The following is a 21,904-nucleotide window of genomic DNA, read 5'->3' as shown; positions in this document are numbered from 1 at the left end:
GCATCTATAATCCCAGCACTAAGAAGGCTGGGGCAGGAGAATTGCCACAAGTTCAAGGCCAGCGTAGGCTACAGAGTGAGACCTGTTCCCCAAAAAATAAAAAGTAGAAAACACAGCTTTGTGAATCCCTGTATAACTTGAGGTATGTTATAGAAACATGAATAGCAGGTACTTGTTTGTGGGGGTGAAATGTCCTTGAGCATGCTGCTCCGCCTCCATGCTTCTCTGTGCAATTGTCTGATGAGCAAGTGCCACATAGGTGCTTGGCACAGTTCACTGCTATGTGGTACACATATAATGAATGCTAGTTGCTGTTGCCATACATACAAACCATACATGGTTTTAATGAGATTTTTCGAAATTTTTCCAAATGGAATTCTACCAGAATGTAGCTTGGTTACCTATTGACCTAGCTCAGTCTTAGGGGTTTCACTATGGAACTTTATTTTGTATTGAAGATGCATAGTAGTTGATGAATGAGTACTGTTTGAGAATGTAGGCTGACTTGTGTGTGTGGTGCTGGGACTCAAAACTCAACCACTGAATTATGTTCCTAGCTTGTCCTTTTTATTTATTTATTTTTTTTTTTTGAGACAGAGTCTCACTATAACCTAGGCTGGCCTTGAATTCACAATTCTCTTGCTTCTACTTCCCAAACGCTGGAGTTACAAGCATGTATCATGACAGCAAGCTAGCTCAACAGTTTTGATATCTGATTTGGTTGTCAGGGTAACAGACGCCTGGGTTCTCTAGCAATGCCAGTGACTGTTGTACGGAATGAAGAGCTGTGCCCTGACAGCTGCCCTGTCATGAACAGGTGGGGTGTGAGAGAGACGTTCAGATGTGGTATAAAGAGAGGAAGGAGAAAACCGTTTTAATTTTATCAAAATTAATAAAAGATTAAGTCTAATTTTAATTAGTTAATTTTTTTCCTTCAGCACGGAGATATCTGATTGTGTATATAAAAATTTATTGTTGGGATTGGTGTGGTGGTGTGTCTCAAGTCTTAGCACTTGGCAGGCTTAGATATAGAACCACAAACTCAAAGCCTGATCTTGGGCTACACAATGAGTTAAAGGTCAGCCTGGGTTATATATATATATATATATATATATATATATATATATATATATATATATAGCAAGACTATTCTTTTGTTTGTCCTCCGATCCTAAAAAAAGGAACCATTGGTAGAAGTTTTGTTGACATGAATTGACCATTCCTGTGACTTGAGCAGTGCTGAGGTGGAGGGATACTTCCTGCGTCCTGCTTTGGGAAGGCGCTCAGACCTAGCATTGGGGTTGAGTAGGCAGCTGCATGGCGCCTCATAACACTGAGATATGTGCCCTTTTTAGTCTGACCTCCTAATCTGCCTTTGGGATTGTACTACTGGTGTCATACTAACAGCAGGGTTGGTATAAACCCAGGGAAATAATGCGCTCTCTTTCTTTTCCCCTGCAGATGAGCCCAGCCCTAGGCTCAGTGCACAGACTCAGGTTGCTGAAGATATTCTGGACAAATATCGGAACGCCATAAAACGGACCAGCCCCAGTGAAGGAGCAATGGCCAATGACGAGAGTGCAGGTGATAACTATCATAGATCTAACAGTATCAGTTTACTATGGTGATAACAGAAGTCCTGACTGCAATAGCCTTTAAAATAGGCCGTCTAGAGGTCAGGTCAGATTAACATGTCCCTCTCTATACTTTTCCACTAAACCTGGGCACCCCAGATGTTCAGATGGTTTAGGGTTATCTGATGAGTCTGGGGTGATAGCCCAGAGAAACTTGGTGCATGTTTTAGTGAGAGAGAATTCTTTTTTACTGTCTAGAGAAGTGTGATTTGATGTAGTTACAAACTCTAGTGGAGCTGTGGTAACTGACATGAGCCACGGCACCTTTGTTGCTTGGTACCTCTTTTCTACAGGGTTCTCTCTTTTCATGGAGGAATACTCGTAAAAATATGGAATCCTCAAGATAAAGGGAAAGCAAAAGCATATAAAACCATAAGCAGTTTGCTAAATCTGTCTATGCCTGCATATGCTGAGAGCATTTTCTGGAAGATTCATCAGCAAGCAGTAGCATGAGCTGCTCTGAGGCGGATACCTAAGGCTGAAGAGGAAATGATGGCAAGGAGGAATTCCATCTTTTTGTTTTTCCTTTTCAGGGTAGTAGGGTGGGAAGACAGGGTCTCTTACTCTGTAGGTCAGGCTGACCTTGAACTCAGAATCCTCCTTCCCCCCCCAAGTGCTAAAATTATAGGCATGTGCCAATCTGCCATCATTTCTAACCTTTTTTTTTGGTGGGGGGGAGCTTTTTAAATAGCAGTAAGTGAAGGTTAATAAACCTTATATTTAGACTTACCAGCTACTAACATTTTGTCATAGTTTCCTATACAGTATCTTTATTATATTCAGGATCAGTTTATTCCTTTTGACTTGGAAGACTTTTTTTCTTTTTTCAAGAGAGTCTCATGTAACACAGGCTTGCATCAAACTAACTGTAACAGTGGATAACCTTGATCTCTTTTTTTTTAAGATTGATTTTTTTATATGTATGGGTATTTTTGCCTGCATGTATGTGTCTGTGCAGTACCCATGGAGGCCAGAAAAGGGGAAGGTTATTGGATCCTCTGGAATTGCAGCCAGTGTTCTTTTCTTCTGGGTCATCTCTCCAGCCCTGACCTTGAACTCTTGATCTTCCTGCCTCCCCTTCAAGTTCTGTAATTACAGGCATGCATCACACTCACTTTATGTTGTGCTGGGGATGTAATCTATGGCTTGCATGCTAAACAAGCAATCTACTGACTGAGCCCCATGCCCCTTGACTGTATGTTTGTATGTATGATCTTGTATTACTTGACTTAGTAAATACATAACACACAGATCTGGCCTTGCTGTGTTTGTGAGCTAGTCCCTGACTAAGCCTTAGGTGTGGTGGAAGGGCTGTGTTGAGGAAAATCAGGAGACAAGAGTGAGGGTCTATCTGTTCCAGCATTTGGCCAACCAAGGGATCTTCTGCCAGGACTGGAGTCCGTGTCTCTAAAGTGAGAGTATTGTTTAAAATGCTTTTGAGGCTCTTAGTTCTGTGGCTTAGTGACTCCGATTTTGGAATATGAGCTTTATGAAGTTATCTCAAGTATTGACTATTTTGGACTGGGATAGGAAGAGCAACCATTCTCTGCTTTCATATCTGCTCTCTTGATACATTGTTGTTGATAACAACCTGGTTATGTATCTGAAATTTTTTTTTCTCTAAGAACTCTTATTTTGAGATAAGCTAACTCATGATTAAGTTGCTCTGAACACCTGCTAGTACCAGAAATTTCCACATTGACATGGGTTCTCCTTTTCTTGGGTTCGGGTTTTGTTTAGAGGTCATAGGTGATGGTGAAAGTGCTCAGGACTCTCCCCGGGATGAAGCGCTGCAGAACATCTCTGCCGACGACCTCCCAGACTCTGCCAGCCAAGCGGCCCACCCCCAGGATGCTGCTTTCTCTTACAGGTATTTCGTTCCAGAGTTGGAAGTTTGGAGTTTGGACTTTTTATCCCCATTTTAATCATTTCAAGTCAACCAGTTGTTAAGTATAAAGAGCAGCTGGACGATGAAGTGCTTGTTGCACAGTCAGTGTGCTGACCTAAGGTGAACGCCCATTGCCTACCTGGAAAAGCTGAGCGTGATGGTGTTCTCTTGTAATCTTAGCACTGGAGCCCAGGGCTCCCGGGCCAGTTGTCCTAATCTAACTCTAAGCCAGTGAGAGATCCTATCTCAGAAAACAAGGTTGATGGCATCTCTTCAAGAATGACATTGAGGTTGTCCTGTGTCGTCTATGTAGTTACACATGTACATACACGCACACGTGTGCTAAAGAAAAAAATGAAATGCTATTTAGTAAGAAAACTCACTTCATGCTAGGTGTGGTAATGCATGCCTTTAGTCCCAGCATTCAGGAAGTAGGCAGGCAGATCTCTGTGAATTTGAGTCTACAGAGAGAGTTTCAGACCAGCTAGTACTGTACAGTGGAATACATTTTTTTTTTTTTAAAGAAAATACTTGAATTGTGGATATCAGATATCAAAAACATTAATTCAGGGATTAAAAAAGTACTCCTGTGTAGCAGGCTTTCTTTCCGGCCACCAAGCAGCTCCTAAATAAAGACATGGAGACTTATTAGTTATGAATGTTCAGCATTATCTTATGATTGTTCCACTAGACCTTATGACTTATTTTAACCTGTTTTTCTTCATTCACATTTTGCCTTGGGGCTTTTTACCTTTCTTTCGTTCTGTATGTTCTACTCTGTGTCAACTCCATGTCTGGTTGGCAGCTGTCTGGCTGGCTGGTACTGGGTGTCTTCCTCTCTTTCTTCCTCATTCTCTCTCAGCCTGAATTCCTCTTCCTACTTATTCTCTCTGTCCACTAGCCCTGTCTATCCCCCCCACTGCCTAGCTATTGGCCATTTAGCCTTTTATTAGACTAATCAGGTACCTTAGGCAGGCAAAGCAAAACATCTATACATTGTTGAACAAATGCAGCACAAACAAATCTAACTCATCTTTGTGTAGTTAAAGTAACCTTCCATGCGGCTGGAGAGATGGCTCAGAGGTTAAGAGCATTGCCTACTCTTCCAAAGGTACTGAGTTCAATTCCCAGCAACCACATGGTGGCTCACAACCATCTGTAATGAGATCTGGTGCCCTCTTCTGGTGTGCAGGCAGAACACTGTACACGCAACAAATAAATAAGTAAATAAATCTTTTTTAAAAAAACTGAAAATCAGGTGACTTTACCATAATATATTTTATGATATTCTTGGCAAAATGGATATACTGGTTAATTTTTGTCAACTTGTTACAAACTAGAATCGCCTGGGAAGACAGAATCCCAAATGAGGAATTGCCTCCATTGGCTTGGGCAGTGGGTGTGTCTTTGAGGCATTTTTATGATTGATGGTTGAAGTGGGATGTTGTTGGTTGTTACTATTTTGACTTTGGAGGGGTATCACCCAGCTCCTAAATATATCACACACCACACACGGAGTCTTATTATTCCTTATCAATGCCTGGCCTTTGTTTGACTTATTTCTAGCCAGCTTTTTCTTAAATTATGCCATCTATTTTTTGTCTCTGGGCTTTTACCTTTCTCTACTTTCACTCTTACTCCGTGGCTATCTGTGCGGCTGGGTGACTGGCCCCTACAGTCCTCCTTTCCTCGTTCTTGCTCCTCCTCCTTCTTGACTAGATTTCTCCTATTTTTCTCCCGGCCTACCAGCCTGCCTTGCTATTGGTCATTCAGCTCTTTATTAGACGAATCAGGTGTTTTAGACAGGCAAAGAATCACAGAATTAAACAAATAGAGCATAAAAGAATGCAACACATCTTTGCATTGTTAAAACAAATGTTCCACAGCATAAATAAATCTAACACGTCTTAATATTCTACAACTGCGGGAGGGCCCAGCCGGTCCGCTGTGGGCAGTTCTACCTGTGACCAGGTGATTCTGGACTGTATTAGAAAGCAAGCTGAGAGCTAGAGAGGTGGCTCGGTGGCTGAGAGATTGCTCTGCTCTCCCAGAGGACCCTCATCAGGTGATTCATGGCCATGTGCGACTTCAGCTCCAGGGGGTCCAGCACTTCTGGCCACAATAGGAAGCCGCACTCAGATGCACAAATATACACACATACACATAATTTAAAACGGTAAAGGAAAAATACATTAAGGTGGGGGGCTAAGCAAGCCAGCAAGCAACTTTCCTCCGTGATTCCTGCTTCTGTTCCTGCTTGAGTTCCTGCCCTTGGCTTCCCTCAATGATTGACTGTACATAGGAACCCAATAGGCTGTTTTCTTCCCAAGTTGCTTTTGGCCATGGTGTTTATCACAACAATAGAAAGCAAACTAAGACCATGGTAACTATTATGTTTGATGAGTTTGATTTCTAAATTAGTTGTTAAGTAGGGATAAATCTGGCCGGGCGGTGGTGGCGCACGCCTTTAATCCCAGCACTCGGGAGGCAGAGGCAGGCGGATCTCTGTGAGTTCGAGACCAGCCTGGTCTACAAGAGCGAGTTCCAGGACAGGCTCCAAAACCACAGAGAAACCCTGTCAAAAAAAAAAAGTAGGGATAAATCTGCTAAGGCAAGGCCCAAGTCATGAAGTGGGCATGTGATGACCCATGGAAGAAGAAAAAATTGTTTTTTTTTTTTTCCAGGACATCAAATTCCCCTCTTTAAACACTCCCACAGGGCCAGGAAGGGCCACAGGTTGTAGTAAGGGAAAGAGATACCATGTTGCTGTAGAAGGCTAGAAGGCAGCCTCTACTGAAGAGGCTGTGCCACCACATGTAGTAGGTGGGAAGTTAGAGAATCTGATCTCAGCACAAACCTCCAAGTAGAACACAGCAAGTGTGGCTTTTTTGTTTTGTTTTGTTTGTTTTTGGCAGTGGATGGGCTTGTCTTTGCAGGACTGACATGTGTGACTGGTAGACAGCATGCAGGTTGGCTGTAGGTGTCTGTGTTGTGATATGCCCTCTGTCCACTCTCAGCACTTTCTGTGACCTCAGTGTACTTAGATCATAGGAATTTTTGACTGATTGTGGTGACCTGACTGGACTTGCGCAGAGCACACTTCCAAACCTCTCACTTAGGAATTAGAGGTGCTCTCAGTGAGGTATCAGTCAGCTGAAACTGATATTTTCTTAAAGAATCATTTGAGTTCTGAGCTAACATAATTGTGTATGTGTAAAAATCAGTAAAATGTGCCATTTCTGGCTGAGGGTATGCTTAGCTGGAAGTCCTGGGTCCCAACTCCAGCCACACAAAAGAGGATGAGATCATTTCTATGTAAGTAAATTAATGTGCCCTATACCTACTCTTCAGAGATGTAAAAAAGAAGCTGAGGCTTGCTCTTTGCTCTGCGGACTCGGTGGCCTTTCCAGTGCTAAGCCACTCAACAAGGAATGGACTGCCTGACCACACAGACCCAGAAGGCAAGTCAGCCCCATGACTCTCTCTCCCACATGCACAGCTGCCTCCTTTAGCTGCCCACTGACAGAAATTCATTTAAGTCGTTTAAGGGTACTTTGATCCCCCTTTTTAAGATTTATATAAGTATCTGTGTGTTTGCTGTGTGTGGAGCTGGAGTTCAGACAGTTGTGAGCTGCCTAGGGTGGGTGCTGGGATCTGAGCTCCAGTCCTCTGGCTGGAAGAGCAACATGGGCTCTTAATCACTGAGCCTTCTCCCCCGCTCCTGGTACTTTGATTTCTGATTATTTATTTTCTTAACAAGAGTGGCAGTACTGTTTGGCTCTAATGGTTTGCTGTGTAACAGGATTGATAGCCCAGGGTGTGTATACCCTAACAGAACTCTTGTTTTTGTTTCTTTTTAGACAATGAAATTGTATGCTTTTTAAAAGTTCAAATAGCTGAAGCAATTAATTTACAAGATAAGAACTTAATGGCTCAACTTCAAGAAACAATGCGTTGTGTGTGCCGCTTTGACAATAGGACTTGTAGGAAGCTGCTGGCATCCATTGCTGAAGACTACAGGTACTGTTCCAACCCGGCCAGTTTATGGATCTGACTGCAAGCTGGCGCTGGTTTGTGGTGTTTCTTTGTTTTGAGGGAAGCTTCTTGTTTTAGTTGGTCTTTATTGAAGAAATGAAGCTATGTGACTATCTTTACTTAGATAGAGCTTTTTAAACAACACAATTTAGAAATGTTATTACCAACAGTTCTTGCTAATAAAGAAGTATAACTTGAACTTTGCATAAAAGGAGGTAAAAAAAAAGGGGGTTGGGGAAGCAGCTCAGTAAAGTACAACCATGAGGACCTGAGTTTGGTTCTCCAGCACCAGGCAAAAGCCGGGCATGGTGGGATGTGCCTGCAACTCCTTCTCGAGGGAAATGGATTCATATGAATCCTGGGGGCTTGCTGACTAGACAAGGTTGCAGACTCCAGGTAAGTAAGGAATCCTGTCTGCAAAGAAAGGGCAGGTGGGGCCACAGGATAAAGGCGCATGCCGTGGAAGCTTGACAGCCTAAGTGAGATCTCCAGAACTCACACAAAGGTGAAGGAGAGAACTGATTTCACAAAAGCTGTCTGTGAGCTCTACATGCATGCTTGGCACAGTTGTACTCACTCGTGTTTATAGTAATAATCTTTTAAAAGCAGGTAAATAGATTTTCTGCCATTGTGAGGCCAGGATGACTAGGTTATCACACACACACACACACACACACACATATTTTTTTTTACATGTATTAGGAAAGACTCTAGAGGGCCAGAGAAGCAGATATAATCTTAGGGATTTTGCTGCCAAGGCCTAGTCAGTACGGGGGAATGTGAGTGCTGCACATAGGCAGAATGGAAGCTCCTAGTCTTAGAGGATCTCATTACATTAACACTAAGCAAATAAGTGGTAGTGGTTACTTAGTGATCTCGTGTATATAATTTGTATTTTGTTCAGCAGCCAATTTTCTGTTAACTTGTGTCCTACAAGGATGGAGACTATGTTTCCATAATAAATGAGTTTGCAGAGGACCTTGGAGATATGGGAAGTTAGGTGCCAATGATATGTATCACCGAACCATGTATAAGTGTTTTCTTTCTTGAGCTGGCAGTGCAGATAGTTCCCAAGATGCTTGTCTACAGCCTCTTGTGCCAACTTGTAAAAATCACAGTCTATAAAGTAATTGTTTTAAAAAAGTAACACTCTTAGTTGCTGAAGAAAGTATGTAAGTACGTGCTGTATACATCTGATGATCACTAGTACTTTTTCCCTTCAGGAAAAGAGCCCCATATATTGCTTATCTCACCCGCTGTCGACAAGGACTGCAGACCACACAGGCTCACTTGGAAAGGCTTTTGCAAAGAGTTTTGCGGGACAAAGAGGTGGCCAATCGGTATTTTACCACTGTGTGTGTACGGTTACTGCTTGAGAGCAAAGAAAAAAAGATCAGGGAGTTCATTCAAGGTAACTACTAAATGCATTCAGACATCTCCTCAGCCATGTGAGATGGAAGAATTGTTTTGCTTTGCTGATTTAGAGCCTTAACTTACTTAACTACCCATTTCCTCCCTTCCTTCCTTCCTTCCTTCCTTCCTTCCTTCCTTCCTTCCTTCCTTCCTTCCTTCCTTCCCTCCCTCCCTCCCTCCCTCCCTCCCTCCCACCCCTCCCTCCCTCCCTCCCTCCCTCCCTCCCTTCTTTCCTTCTTTCCTTCTTTCCTTCCAGATTTTGAAGACTGGAGATATGGCTCAGCAGTTATGAGCACTGGCTGCTCTTCCTAAGGACCAGGGTTCAATTCCCAGTCAGCAGCAGCTTATAATCATCTATAGTGCTAGTTCAGGGATCCGCTCTCTTCTAGCGTATGCAGGGACCAGGCACATACACAATGCACAGACATGTGACACAGTAAAAAAATAATAATAATAATTAGAAAGGAGATTTTTAGTATTTGTGTGTGTGTGTGTGTGTGTGTGTGTGTGTGTAAGTGTGTAAAAGCCAGAAGAGGGATCAGATCTCCTGGTACTCAAGTTACAGGCAGTTGTAAGGTGCACCTGGATCCTGGGAACCAAATTCCCATCATCCGGAAGAGTAGCAAGCTGCTTTTAACTGCTGAGCCATCTATAGCTAAGATTTATTTTTATGACTTTTATTTATAAATTTTTGGGGCCTGGGGCATGCCTCAGCATGTGATGGAAGGATAAGATATCTTGATGGAGTTGGTTCTCTCCTTCCACTGTGTGGCTCCATGGGATCTGGAGGGTTCTCTAGAGGAACACAACTGATAGAACTATATATTTATTTATGTGTGGGATTTATAAGAATGACTTACAGTTTGTTGTTCAGCTAGTCCAACAATAGCTGCCCATAAATGGAAGGTCCAAGAATCTGGTAGTTATTTAGTCTCAGCTAGTCTTCATTATACACCAGAATTCTTAAGAAATAGGCTGTAATTCCAGTGAAGGAATCACTTGCCAGCAAGAGTAGGGCAAGCAGGCAGAGAGCAAATGTTCCCTTCTCCTCCATCTTCTTTATATAGACTGCCAGCAGAATGTGTGGCCCAGATTAAAGGTGTACAATCGCACCTCAAAAGATCCAGATTAGAGCCGGGTGGTGGTGGCGCACGCCTTTAATCCCAGCACTCGGGAGGCAGAGGCAGGCGGATCTCTGTGAGTTCGAGACCAGCCTGGTCTACAAGAGCTAGTTCCAGGATAGGCTCCAAAAACCACAGAGAAACCCTGTCTCGAAAAAAACAAAAAAAAAGAAGATCCAGATTAGAAGTGAACTTTTTCTACTTCAAATGCTTTAATTAATAATAATACTAATAATTCTCTCACTTGGGTGTTAGTTGACCACAGTTGTGGTTGGGTTGATGGTCGACAATCGCCATCACAGGATCTGACTTGGGTCTTCTGGCTGGCAGCAATCGTCCCTATCCACTGAGCCATCTCCCAGGCCCAAGGTTTTGTGTTCTTGGGATGACTTTGGGATTGATTCTCTGAAAAGACAGGGAGAAGTTTTGGGTGAACACAGTCCAGATTTTTGGCTGAAACCCTAAATAGGCTGGAGAGTTAGCTCAACACTTTGTAAGAACCCAATGTTTTTGCAGGGGACTGAGGTTTGATTCCTAGTACCCACATGGCAGCTCACAAATGTCAATAACTCCATTTCCCTCTTTTATCCTCAGAGGATACATGTGGACACACAGACATACATGCAAACAAAGCAATTGTCTACATAGAAAAAAATAAATATTTAAAAAATAAATAATAAAAGATTTATCAAAAAAAAAAAAAGAAAGAAAGAAAAAGAGAAAGGAAGATGGAGGGAAACCTAAAAGGCTCCCAGAGCTATGTTGAAGGAACTTTATACCACAGATGGGCTACCTGAAACTGCTGTCAGTATCAGCGTAGTCCAGATGGGGTCACCATCTAAATTCAGAGCTGTCACTTGAAGAGACTCATTCAGTGATGGGCTGCTGCTGTTCCAGCATGCTGGAGGGAGGACCAGATCATTATCCTGCAGATGCTGGCCAGCTATCACTGCCGTCTGCTCTGTGGACATGGTACCTAACTCAGGATGGGTAGGGAAGCCACCCCTGTGTCCGCTGCTTAGCTACTGGAGTGAAAATTGAAGGTTTGGAAGACCTCTGCTCAGAATGGGTGGGTGGCCACAGATCTTGACAACCCTGCCTCCAGGATGTGCTTCCTACCTAGGTGCACATTATCACATGTGTTAATTCAGTACATCCAGATGGCGAAAATGCAGGCCATTCACAAAGCAGAAATCTGCAATAATGTAGAGATCAAATGGCAGCTTCACTTTTGTGTGGTGTGTGTGTGTGTGTGTGTTTTGTTGGGCTTTTTCTTTGATTGCTTTTTTTTGGGAGATGGGATGATACAGTCTTGCTCTGTATCCCTGGCTGGCCTTGAAACCATAGAGATCATTGTGTCTCTACTGTGTATCCCAAGTCTTGGGGTTTGAGTTGCATGCTATCTGCCCGGCTCTTAACCTTTGAAACCTAATACCTATAACCTAGCACTTGGGGGCTGGAAGAGGACGATAAATTTAAGTCAGCCTTGGTTACAAGGTAAGACATTGTCTCAAAGAAAAAAAGAAAACTATGGGCATGATGTTAAGATCTGTAAGCTGCTCAGGGGCCTGAGGCCGGAAGAACCCACATTCAAGGGTTTCCGGGAATATTGAGTGAATATAAGACCAGGGAGGAGAATTAGGAATTCAAGGCTAACCTGTCTCAAGATTAAAAGTGAAGGCATAGTGAGAACCTAAGTTTAGTGGTAGCAGTGACCCAGCTGTCCCCAGTGCTTCAAACACAAGCATCTAAAAGTAGTCAGCGTTGATATCACATATCTAAGTTGCATTATTTTTCTCTCAGATTGAGTATCTGTATATTAAGAATTGAAGCCAGGCGATAGTGGTGCATGCCTTTATTCCCAGCACTCAGAAGGCAGAGGCAGGCAGAGGCTGTGAGTTGGAGGCCAGCCTGGTCTAACAAGAGCTAGTTCCAGGACAGGTCCCAAAGCCACAGAGAAACCCTGTCTTGAAAAACCAAAAGAAAAGAAAGAAAATAAAAAAGGAATTGAACTGGGCAGGAAGTGGGGGGAAAGATGGCTCAGTAGTAGTTAAGAGCACTGACTGCTCTTCCAGACAACTTGGGTTCTTTGCCAGCGTACAACTGTGTATAACTCTAGTTCTAGGGAACATGAAGCCCTCTTCTGACCTCTGCAGGCATCAGGCATACATGCAGGCAGAACACCCAATTGAAAGAGAATTGAAGATGTTAAATTTGGATCTACTCTTTCTTTTTTCAAATTTTAACCTTTAAAAAAATTATTTTTTTAACCAGGTGGTAGTGGTGCATGCCTTTAATCTCAGCACTCAAGAGCTAGTTCCAGGACAGGCACCAAAGCTACACAGAGAAACCCTGTCTTGGGGAGAAAAAAAAAATAACCCAAGAAAATATTTATTTTTTACATGCATGCTCTGTCTTCATGTATACCTGCATGCCAGAATAGGACATCAGAGCCCATTACAGATGGTTGTGAGCCACCATATGGTTGCTGGGAATTGAACTCAGGACCTCTGGGAGAGCATCCAGTGTGCTTAAACTGCTAAGCCCCGGATTTACTTTTTCAATATTATTTTAGATTCAAAGTCACATGTAGCCCAGGCTACCTTCAAACTCACTGTGTAGTCATGGCTATCCATGAACTGATCTTTTTTCCCCTAACTCCAATGAAGTCAAGTGTGGCCATGTCAGCTCCCTCCCTCCCCTGACAGTTTCTTGTGAAATAGCCCTAGCTGTCCTGGAACTCGCTCTGTAGACCAGACTGGCCTCGAACTGGCAGAGATCTACCTGCCTCTGTATCCTGGGTCCTGGCATTAAAAGCACGCACCACTACCCCCTGGCCAGCATTTGTTTTATTTGTTTTTTTGTGTGTTTTTTGAGACAAGAGTCACAGTGTATCCCAGTATAACCCTCCTAACCCAGCCTTCCAGATGATGAGAATATAGCCATCTGTCACCATGAGCCAATTGTATCCACACAACTTTTTCGGTTTTTTGAGACAAGGTTTCTCTGTAGCTTTGGAGCCTGTCCTGGAACTAGCTCTTATAGACCAGACTGGCCTGGAACTCACAGAGATCCACCTGCCTCTGTCTCCCAAGTGCTGGGAATAAAGGCATGTGCCACCACTGCCCAGCCTCACAACTTTTAAAAAATGGTGTATATTTAAAATAAAAAACTGTATATTTTGTAAGAAACAAATATTTGCATATTTCTTTTTCCTGCTTTTGGTATTTTGTCTGTAATTTCTAAAATCTCATCCACACACTTTTGACTTCAGGGTATTAGCATAATTAGCAGGATGATTTCTACAGATCACTCTCCCTTCCATGGAGCCGAGTCCTAAGGCCACCCGTATGCCCAGTGGAGTCTTTCTGCTGTGTGTAGACCGAATGCTGCAGACGGACGGCTGACGGCCGTAATGAAGTGGCCGTGCTGAGAGAGGGAGAATTCACACCCGGCTGGATAGAATGGGATTTTCTAGAATCCTTCATCTATCCAGCGCAGTGTGTGCCTTAAAACTTATGACCAGGGCAGGGAAGATGGCTTGGTGAATAAAGGCGTTTGTCACCAAGCCTGATGACCTGAGTGTGATTCCTGGGACTCGTATGGTGGAGAAAACCAACTCCTACAAGTGGCTTCGGACCTCCACATGTGTGCTATGCCAGCTGCACGCTCTCCCCAGAAATAAGTAAATATAAAAAAAAGAGATAAAAATAAAACCAGTGTTTATTTCTAACTTTTCCATGTAGCACTGGAGATAAGGGTGATGGGAACAGAGTAGATATGTGGGGTCCACTGTGAGTCCTTTTAGAGTTACTTCGTGGCATATTTTAAAGATGACTGTTTTCCTTGGAGACTTTCAGAAACTTACTGCCGCTGACGATAAAACTGCTCAAGTGGAGGACTTTCTACAGTTTCTGTATGGTGCAATGGCTCAGGATGTCATATGGCAGAACGCCAGTGAGGAGCAGCTGCAGGATGCCCAGCTGGCCATCGAGCGCAGTGTGATGAATCGGATCTTCAAGCTTGCTTTCTACCCTAACCAGGACGGGGACATTCTCCGTGACCAGTGAGTGCGTCTGTGTGGAGTTGTAAAGGGAGATGTCTCAGTTACATTTCCACTCATCAGCTGTGCAGTCAGCGTACATGAGAACACCCTGTTGGCAGGGTTGTGCACAGTAGGAAGAGAGTAGTATGACCTTGTGTGGTTTCTGAAAGGCTCTGCTGTGCACCTGCCTCAGATGGTGTTCTGGGTCTGCTCTGAGGGATAAATTCTTGCTAGTTGCTTCACTTGGCCCGACATCCTTCCTTAGGAAACCATTTCCTTCCCAGTAGAAACTGCTCGTGTTCTGTGATTGTTGTTTGCTATTTGTTTGAGTCATGGTTTCTTTTCTTTTCCAAAGATTTTTATTTTACATGTATTTTGTTTGGTCTGCATGTGCACCATGTGCGTGTCTGGTGCTCTTAGAGTCCAGAAGGGGGCTTCAGATCCTCTAGAACTAGAGTTACAGATGGCTGTGACCTGTGTGTTTTCAGTTCCTCATTCACACCCCGCTCACTGCTAGTCTGTACTTAGGGCCTTGTGCATGCTACGCAAGCACTCTGTCTGTGTGGGGAGGCTGGGAAAAGGTCAACTTGTGTCTTTTTCAGTTGCTCTTGGTCTATTTCTTTTCTTTTCTTTCTTTTTCTTTTTTTTTGGTTTTTTGAGACAGGTTTTCTCTGTGGCTTTGGAGCCTGTCCTGGAACTAGCTCTGCAGACCAGGCTGGTCTCGAACTCACAGAAATCTGCCTGCCTCTGCCTCCCGAGTGCTGGGATTAAAGGCGTGCGCCACCATCGCCCGGCTCTTGGTCTATTTCTAAGACAAGGTGTCTGCTGAACCTAGGGCTCAACAGTTCAGCTAACCTGGCTGGCCACCAATCTCCTGGGATCTTCCTGTCTCCACCATTGTAGCTCTGGGGCTAAAGGGACGCACAGGGAGGCCAGGGGTCTGAACCTAGGCCTTCAGTTTCCCTTTCATTTCTCTCAGTCTTCCCCCGTTCATTACCGCATGCTCTCTTCCCTGCTGGGCTATCCATCATAAGAGTGGGAAATAAACTCTTAAGTCAAGTGTGATCTCTTATGCCGTAAGCCCAGCACTGCACAGCTTAGGCAAGAGGTTTATCTCAAGGCCAGCACAGCATCAAGAACATATATAAATGTGTGCTCAATATATATTTATTGAGAATTAATATTAATATTTGAATATCAACAAGCATCCACAATTGTATGGTATATGACTTATACCTCAATAAAGCTGTTTTTAAAAATTATTTTGTGGGCAAGGGATGTAACTCTGTGGTAAGCTACAAAAGCCCTGAGTTTGATCTCAGTGTTACACTAAATGGAAAAGAACGCAGAGCTGGGTAAGGGAAGTCCTGTAATCAGCCTTGGGAAGGCCAAGGAGTACACAGTCCATAGTGAGACCTGTCTTAAAAAAAATAATAATAATAATCTGCCAGGGGCGGGCTGTGATGAAGAGTACCAGAAGGTAGAGAATTAGCTTTTTTATTTTTCTTCTGTTTTCCTTCAGTCTAATGCTCTCCCAACTGAACTATTTTGGTGCCATTCCTTCTGTTTTCCTGACTGCTACTTCACAACCTGGTTTCTTCCCCCAAACATACTGACATCACCATGTTTTCCAGCAATGACTTAGGTTCCCAGGAACCCTCAGAAGTCCATGTGGTAGGATTTCAAGGAAGGCTATTAGTAGTTTTTGGGTTTTGCAGATTTTTGTATGTGTGCGTATGTTCACACATTGGGTTTTATGTTTGCTCTATCACTGAGTCACACTCAACCCTACAGACATGTTTGAGAGAATATACCTGTCTGTGAAGTGGGCGTTAGGATTATTCCAGCCTCCCCAGCCATGTGCTCTTGGCCTCGGGGTGCTTGCTTACCCTGGGCCCCTTTCCTCTTTGAGCACCTGTTTGCGAATCAGGCATGGGATACGGAGTTGGGATGTTGATGCTATGTGTACCACAGAGAGTTTATTCCTACCCACTGCCCCATCCGTTCCTGCAGGTTTTACAGACTGTAAGATCCAGAAAGGATCAGAAGCCAGAAGGCTGGATTTAGCTCCTGCTGCAGAGGCAGATCTTTAACTTTTAAAACCTTAATATGGTTATTGAAATGAAGACAGGCAGGTAGTGAAGTCCTGTCTCCACCTGTGAGCTGTGGTCTTTGCTATGACCCTCCCCTACTTGTTACTTCCTTCTGTTTTCCTACTTCCTTTTCTTTGAAAAGTATTCAAGCTCAGTCCTTTTCCTCTGCCTGGGATGCTGGCTTCCTCCATACTCCCGCATCCTCCATATTCCCGCATACTCCATACTCCACCATCCTCCATACCCTTGCATCCTCCATACCCCCGCATCCTCCATACCCCCGCATCCTCCATACCCCCGAATCCTCCATACTCCCGCATCCTCCATACTCCCGCATCCTCTCAGCTCACTCAGCATTTCTTTATTTCTCTTTTTAAAACATTTTAACAATTTTTGTTTATATGTCTGTGTAAGCGTGAACATGTGTGTGTGAGGGGCCGTGCCCTGAAGGCAGCTAGACTTAGAGGCAGTGTGGAGCTGCCTGACCTGGGCACTAAGAGCAGAACTTCGGTTCTCTGGAGTGCTTTATTGCTGAGCCACCTCTCCAGCCCCTCAGCATTTCTAAGTGGTTTTTTGTTTGTTTGTTTTTGTTGTTGTTGTTGTTGTTTTTGGCTTTTCAAGACAGGGTTTCTCTGTGTAGCCCTGGCTGTCCTGAAACTTGCTCTGTAGACCAAGCTGGCCTCAAACTCACTGAGATCCGCCTACTTCTTCCTCCCAAGTGCTGTGAGGTGTGCACCACCATGCCCAGCTCTAAGTGAATCTTTTTTTGTTTTATTTTTTATTTTTATTAAGCCATTTTTCTCTGGCCATCACCCTGAAAGCACCCGATCTTGTCTATTTGAATCTTAACTAGAAATAGTCTTGCTCTGTGGTCCAAGCTGGCTGTGTCTTCCTAATCCCTCCCTTAACCTATGGCTGCAATTACAGGTTTCCATTGCCTTGCTTGGAGTATATAATATGACCTTCTTTGTTGTTCTTGTTTTGGGGGACAGTGTTTTTTACATAGTCAGACTAGCCTCTAACTTACCTTGTAGCACATGCCAAGCTAGGAGGAGCCTTTTTAAATAAAGTATACTTAGGACTAAGAGAGCCTCAGCCATAATGTAACTGTATCTAGAAGTGAGTAAGATACTTTGTTTTGATAAATACAAGTGTGACTGTTTGCATGCTCTGTTTCCAGAAATGTGCATTTACCTTTGAATTCTGGGTACTTTTCAGGGTTCTGCATGAACACATCCAGAGACTGTCTAAAGTGGTGACTGCCAACCACAGAGCCCTGCAGATTCCAGAGGTAACAGGGGCTTGTGTGCAGTGCGGATGGTGGGCGGAGGGCCTCCACTGGAGCAAGGCGCCTACGCCCCCCACAGTGGAGAACACCACTTCTGGTGCTCTTCCTCACACTATCACTGTTCTGAGGGTCCTTCCGGGACTTAGTGGAAGAGCAGGAAGAACCCACAGGAGGGTTCCCTTCAGTGGCTCTCTTCCTTGGCAGGCATGTGCTGTCCCTGCACACCTTCTGCCAGATAAGAACTGTTCCTGAGCCGGGCGGTGGTGGCGCACGCCTTTAATCTCGGGAGGCAGAGGCAGGCTGTGAGTTTGAGACCAGCCTGGTCTACAAGAGCTAGTTCCAGGACAGGAACCCAAACCACAGAGAAACTCTGTCTCGAAGAACCAAAAAAAAAAAAAAGAACTGTTCCTGAAAAAATGCTCAGGTCTGCATGGCCTCAGGACAGCTGCTCAGATAAGCTCTCCTTCGCTTTCTCCTGAGGAGGCTGCAGGGTGTCAACTGCTTGAGTCTTCTAGTTGTGAAAACTTCCTTACAGTGAAGCCGGGCATCCGGGCATGGTAGTTCACACTTTTAATCCCAGCACTCAGGAGGCAGAGACAGGAGGATCTCTATGAGTTTAAAGCCAGCCTGGTCTACAGAGCAAGTTCCAGCACAGACAGGGCTACACAGAGAAACCCTGTCTTGAAAAACAAAACAAAAACAGAAATTCCTTATAATGAAACACAAAGTCTATGAAGTTTTACATTATCTTTGGTGTGGGTTTTTTGTAGTCTTGCTTATTTATTTATTTGTTTATATTATTTATTTGAGATAGGTTCTTGATATTGTGGTTGTTTTTCAAGACAGGGTCTCACTATGTTGACCAGGCTGTCCTTGAACTCACAGAGATCCACTTGCTTCTGCCTCCCAAGTAGTAACAGGTTCTTATGTATTCCAATCTGGCTTCAAGCCTGCTGTGTTGCTGAGGCTTTAGACTCCTGATCCTCCTGCCTTGATCCCCCAAGTGCTGGCTTCCCAAGCTTCTGCCACCATCCTGGGCTGCGAGTTAGTTTTTTTGTCCTAGAACCGCTGCAGCAAATATTCATATGATGTTTACATTGCCTTTTGCTGACTTGTCTGTGCTTCTGGAAAGTCTCATTCTAGTTTTGTCAGAAACACGGGACAGTTCTGAGCTCCAGGCTCTGTGTATACCGTCTTTGTCCCGATATCCAGGCTCTGTGTATACCGTCTCTGTCCCGATATCCAGGCTCTGTGTATACCGTCTCTGTCCCCATGTCCAGGCTCTGTGGTGTACCGTCTCTGTCCCCATGTCCAGGCTCTGTGGTGTACCGTCTCTGTCCCCATGTCCAGGCTCTGTGGTGTACCGTCTCTGTCCCCATGTCCAGGCTCTGTGGTGTACCGTCTCTGTCCCCATGTCCAGGCTCTGTGGTGTACCGTCTCTGTCCCCATGTCCAGGCTCTGTGGTGTACCGTCTCTGTCCCCATGTCCAGGCTCTGTGGTGTACCGTCTCTGTCCCCATGTCCAGGCTCTGTGGTGTACCGTCTCTGTCCCCATGTCCAGGCTCTGTGGTGTACCGTCTCTGTCCCCATGTCCAGGCTCTGTGGTGTACCGTCTCTGTCCCCATGTCTTGGGTGGGAGAGAAGAACAGTCCCTTGTCCTCAGCTTGATGGGACAGGCTCCGTGGCTGCAGTGCAGGTTGCTGTTGGATTTGTGATCTGTATGTTATCTACCATCTGGCTTAGGTTTATCTTCGTGAGGCCCCGTGGCCGTCTGCACAGTCAGAGATCAGGACAATAAGTGCTTACAAGACTCCGCGGGACAAAGTGCAGTGCATCCTGAGGATGTGCTCCACCATCATGAACCTCCTTAGTCTGGCCAACGAGGACTCTGTCCCTGGGGCAGATGACTTTGTCCCTGTGCTGGTGTTCGTGCTGATAAAGGTGGGTCTCTTGATAGTGTCTGATAGTTCATGTGGCCTCCTGAACAGGGTCATAGATAGGTTCAAATCCCTTGAAGGTGCTTATTTCCAAACAGTTTAGGGATCATTGTCCAGATGGTGGCGTGGCATCCTGTCACAGGTGCTGAGATGACTCTGACTGCAGCCCACGAGTAATGGGCTCTTTCTTATTTTCCACCTGTCTAGGCCAACCCGCCCTGCCTGCTGTCCACTGTGCAGTACATCAGCAGCTTCTACGCCAGCTGTCTGTCTGGAGAGGAGTCCTACTGGTGGATGCAGTTCACAGCCGCCGTGGAGTTTATTAAAACCATCGACGACAGGAAGTGACCGAGACCAGGTCCACCAAGGCATTGGACTGTTGCCAGGAAACAAATCTCTAAGACAGTGTGAAGATTGTTTTGTCTAATATGTACAGCTTCCAGACTTTTCCAGTGGCTCTTCCTAAGCAGATTAACAAGCTAACACGCTGGTTCTGTCTCCTTTCAACCTTCCTGAATTGCGTATTTTATTTCTTGTCCCCAAATAGAGAGTAGTACTGCAAAAGGGACCATGTTTTTTCCAGGTGTTTTAAAATATTTAAAAAACAAACAAACAAAAAAACCAGAATCTTCTAGGAAACGTCCAGATCTCCTTTCATGGGTTCCCTATTTGTCCCTTTCATTTTAGAAAGAACAGTGTGCGTCTTGTAAGACCCTGTCTCACAGCATTGGAGCAGGAGGCCAGCTGCACTGAGGGTTTCCGGAGTGTATGCTACAGCCCTTCCCATAGATACACTCTCCTGAGTCGAAAGTGAATAAGGAAATGTAAATATAATATATATTTATATTTGATGTAATATGGGCATCTTCAGACTCTAATAAACAAGGACAGTTGCTGAGAGTAGGCTGTGACGTTCCCTCTTGTGAAATGGTTTCCTTGACAAAATTTAAGCTGAGCTTAAAAGCAAAACCAGAAATATTTATTAGTGTGTAATAATAGTTCATTACTCTCCAAGTGTGGAGTTTGATGGGGAAGTCATGTAGGCATGTGCCATCATGGACATGTGTTGAGCCTGCACACCAGGATAGACTCTGTCATGTATTACATAGGACAAGCAGTACATGGCCAGGTGTGCCATGCCCTTTGCCCCTACACACTTGAGTAGAAGCCACAGACAGGGTCCCTTTCAGACCCTTAATTGTCATCTGTTTTTGATGATTATTCACATTGAATGCACAGACCAGGATTCAGTGAATGTCATTTTTTAAAACTAATTTGTATTGTCTGCTCTACTGATCCAGGTTTTACTAGTGTTAAACTATTTTGATCAGCCACACTATTCTTACGTGAAAAAAAAAATCTATTTTGGCAGGTTTCTGTGCCTTTATTGCCCTCTTCTGGAAAAAAAAAGTGTTTCCGTAGTTTGGTTTGCATTGTACATCAGCAGTTAATCAGAATGGGCTTTGGTGCCAGAGAAGCTGGCCGAGGACCCACACCAAAGCACAAGTCTTGTACATAGGCCGTCACTGGCTGGTTCCACCTTGTGTGTTCCTGACCATGGTCAGCTGTTCTGACAAATGCTGCGATCCCACACTGTCATGTCCCTTGTTGCTGGCATCAATGCAGGCATCTTGTAAGGGACCTGTGACACAGACATGAGCAGATGGGTGGAGAACTCTGTGCCAAAAGAAGCTGGACTTTCTTCATGCTCCACCTCTTCCCGGCCCCTGAAAACCCCCATAGGAATTTACACAGGATGTGGGTGTGGTGTCTGCCTTTAGGGAGGGATCAAAACTAGAGCCACAAAATATCCTTTCAAATGTTGGGTCAGGAAAGCCATGTTCTTCGTGGGCTGTCATTGTCAACCTCGCCTTGGTGTCAGACGATCCATTCCATCATACGTACATTGCAAGCCAAGGCATGGTTCTGCGATGAGGTGGAGTCTGACATCTGCTTCAGCATTGGTTCAGTGGATGTTAAGTCAACAGAAGATTTTTGAATAGTTAAAATTCATTGTTAATGGGACTTAACTTGTAAATCAACGAGAGATCTCTCTCTCTGTGTTATGGTAGCTGAACATACTCCATGTTATCACTGTGGAAATAAACATGAAGATGTGGATGCTGCAGCAGAGCTCTTTTCTGTGGAGCGAAGGTGGCGGGTTTGAGGTGGAGAGCCACACTACTACCCAGGCAAGTGGTGAGGTAGAATTTGGTATTGGTAATGCCTCTGGGCTTGGGGGGTCAAAGGCAGCACTGCCCTGGGGGCAGACAAACCCCCTAAAACCCAGCAGGAGCCAGTAGGGCTCTAGCAGCCACCATCACTGCTTTCAGTCAGGCTGGAATTCTTTTCCTCCTCCCACATTTATTGATTTTATTTTATGTGTCTAGGTGTTTGCCTGTCTGCCTGACTGTGTACCATGTTTATGCAGTGCCCATGGAGTCCAGAGGA

At 44.5% G+C, this 21,904-nt stretch overlaps 1 protein-coding gene across 9 annotated transcripts in view; it reads left to right on the top strand.

Moving 5' to 3' along the window:
* The window catches only part of Gapvd1 (GTPase activating protein and VPS9 domains 1), an 80,770-nt gene extending 59,209 nt beyond the window's left edge, over positions 1-21,561 (top strand). For all 9 annotated transcript variants that reach the window (XM_057754559.1, XM_057754557.1, XM_057754558.1 and 6 more), the window contains 9 exons: positions 1,462-1,584; positions 3,375-3,504; positions 6,874-6,983; positions 7,383-7,542; positions 8,781-8,968; positions 13,944-14,157; positions 17,448-17,520; positions 19,260-19,457; positions 19,661-21,561. In XM_057754559.1, coding sequence (XP_057610542.1) covers positions 1,462-1,584; positions 3,375-3,504; positions 6,874-6,983; positions 7,383-7,542; positions 8,781-8,968; positions 13,944-14,157; positions 17,448-17,520; positions 19,260-19,457; positions 19,661-19,801 — 1,337 coding nt within the window. In that variant the 3' untranslated portion in view covers positions 19,802-21,561. The remainder of the gene's footprint in view (positions 1-1,461; positions 1,585-3,374; positions 3,505-6,873; positions 6,984-7,382; positions 7,543-8,780; positions 8,969-13,943; positions 14,158-17,447; positions 17,521-19,259; positions 19,458-19,660) is intronic.
* The last annotated feature ends 343 nt before the right edge of the window (positions 21,562-21,904 follow it).

Source organism: Chionomys nivalis, chromosome 22 (assembly GCF_950005125.1).
Source record: "Chionomys nivalis chromosome 22, mChiNiv1.1, whole genome shotgun sequence".
Taxonomy (NCBI): domain Eukaryota; kingdom Metazoa; phylum Chordata; class Mammalia; order Rodentia; family Cricetidae; genus Chionomys; species Chionomys nivalis.
Note: the sequence above shows the minus strand (reverse complement) of the source record. Positions and strands in the feature narration are given on the sequence as shown.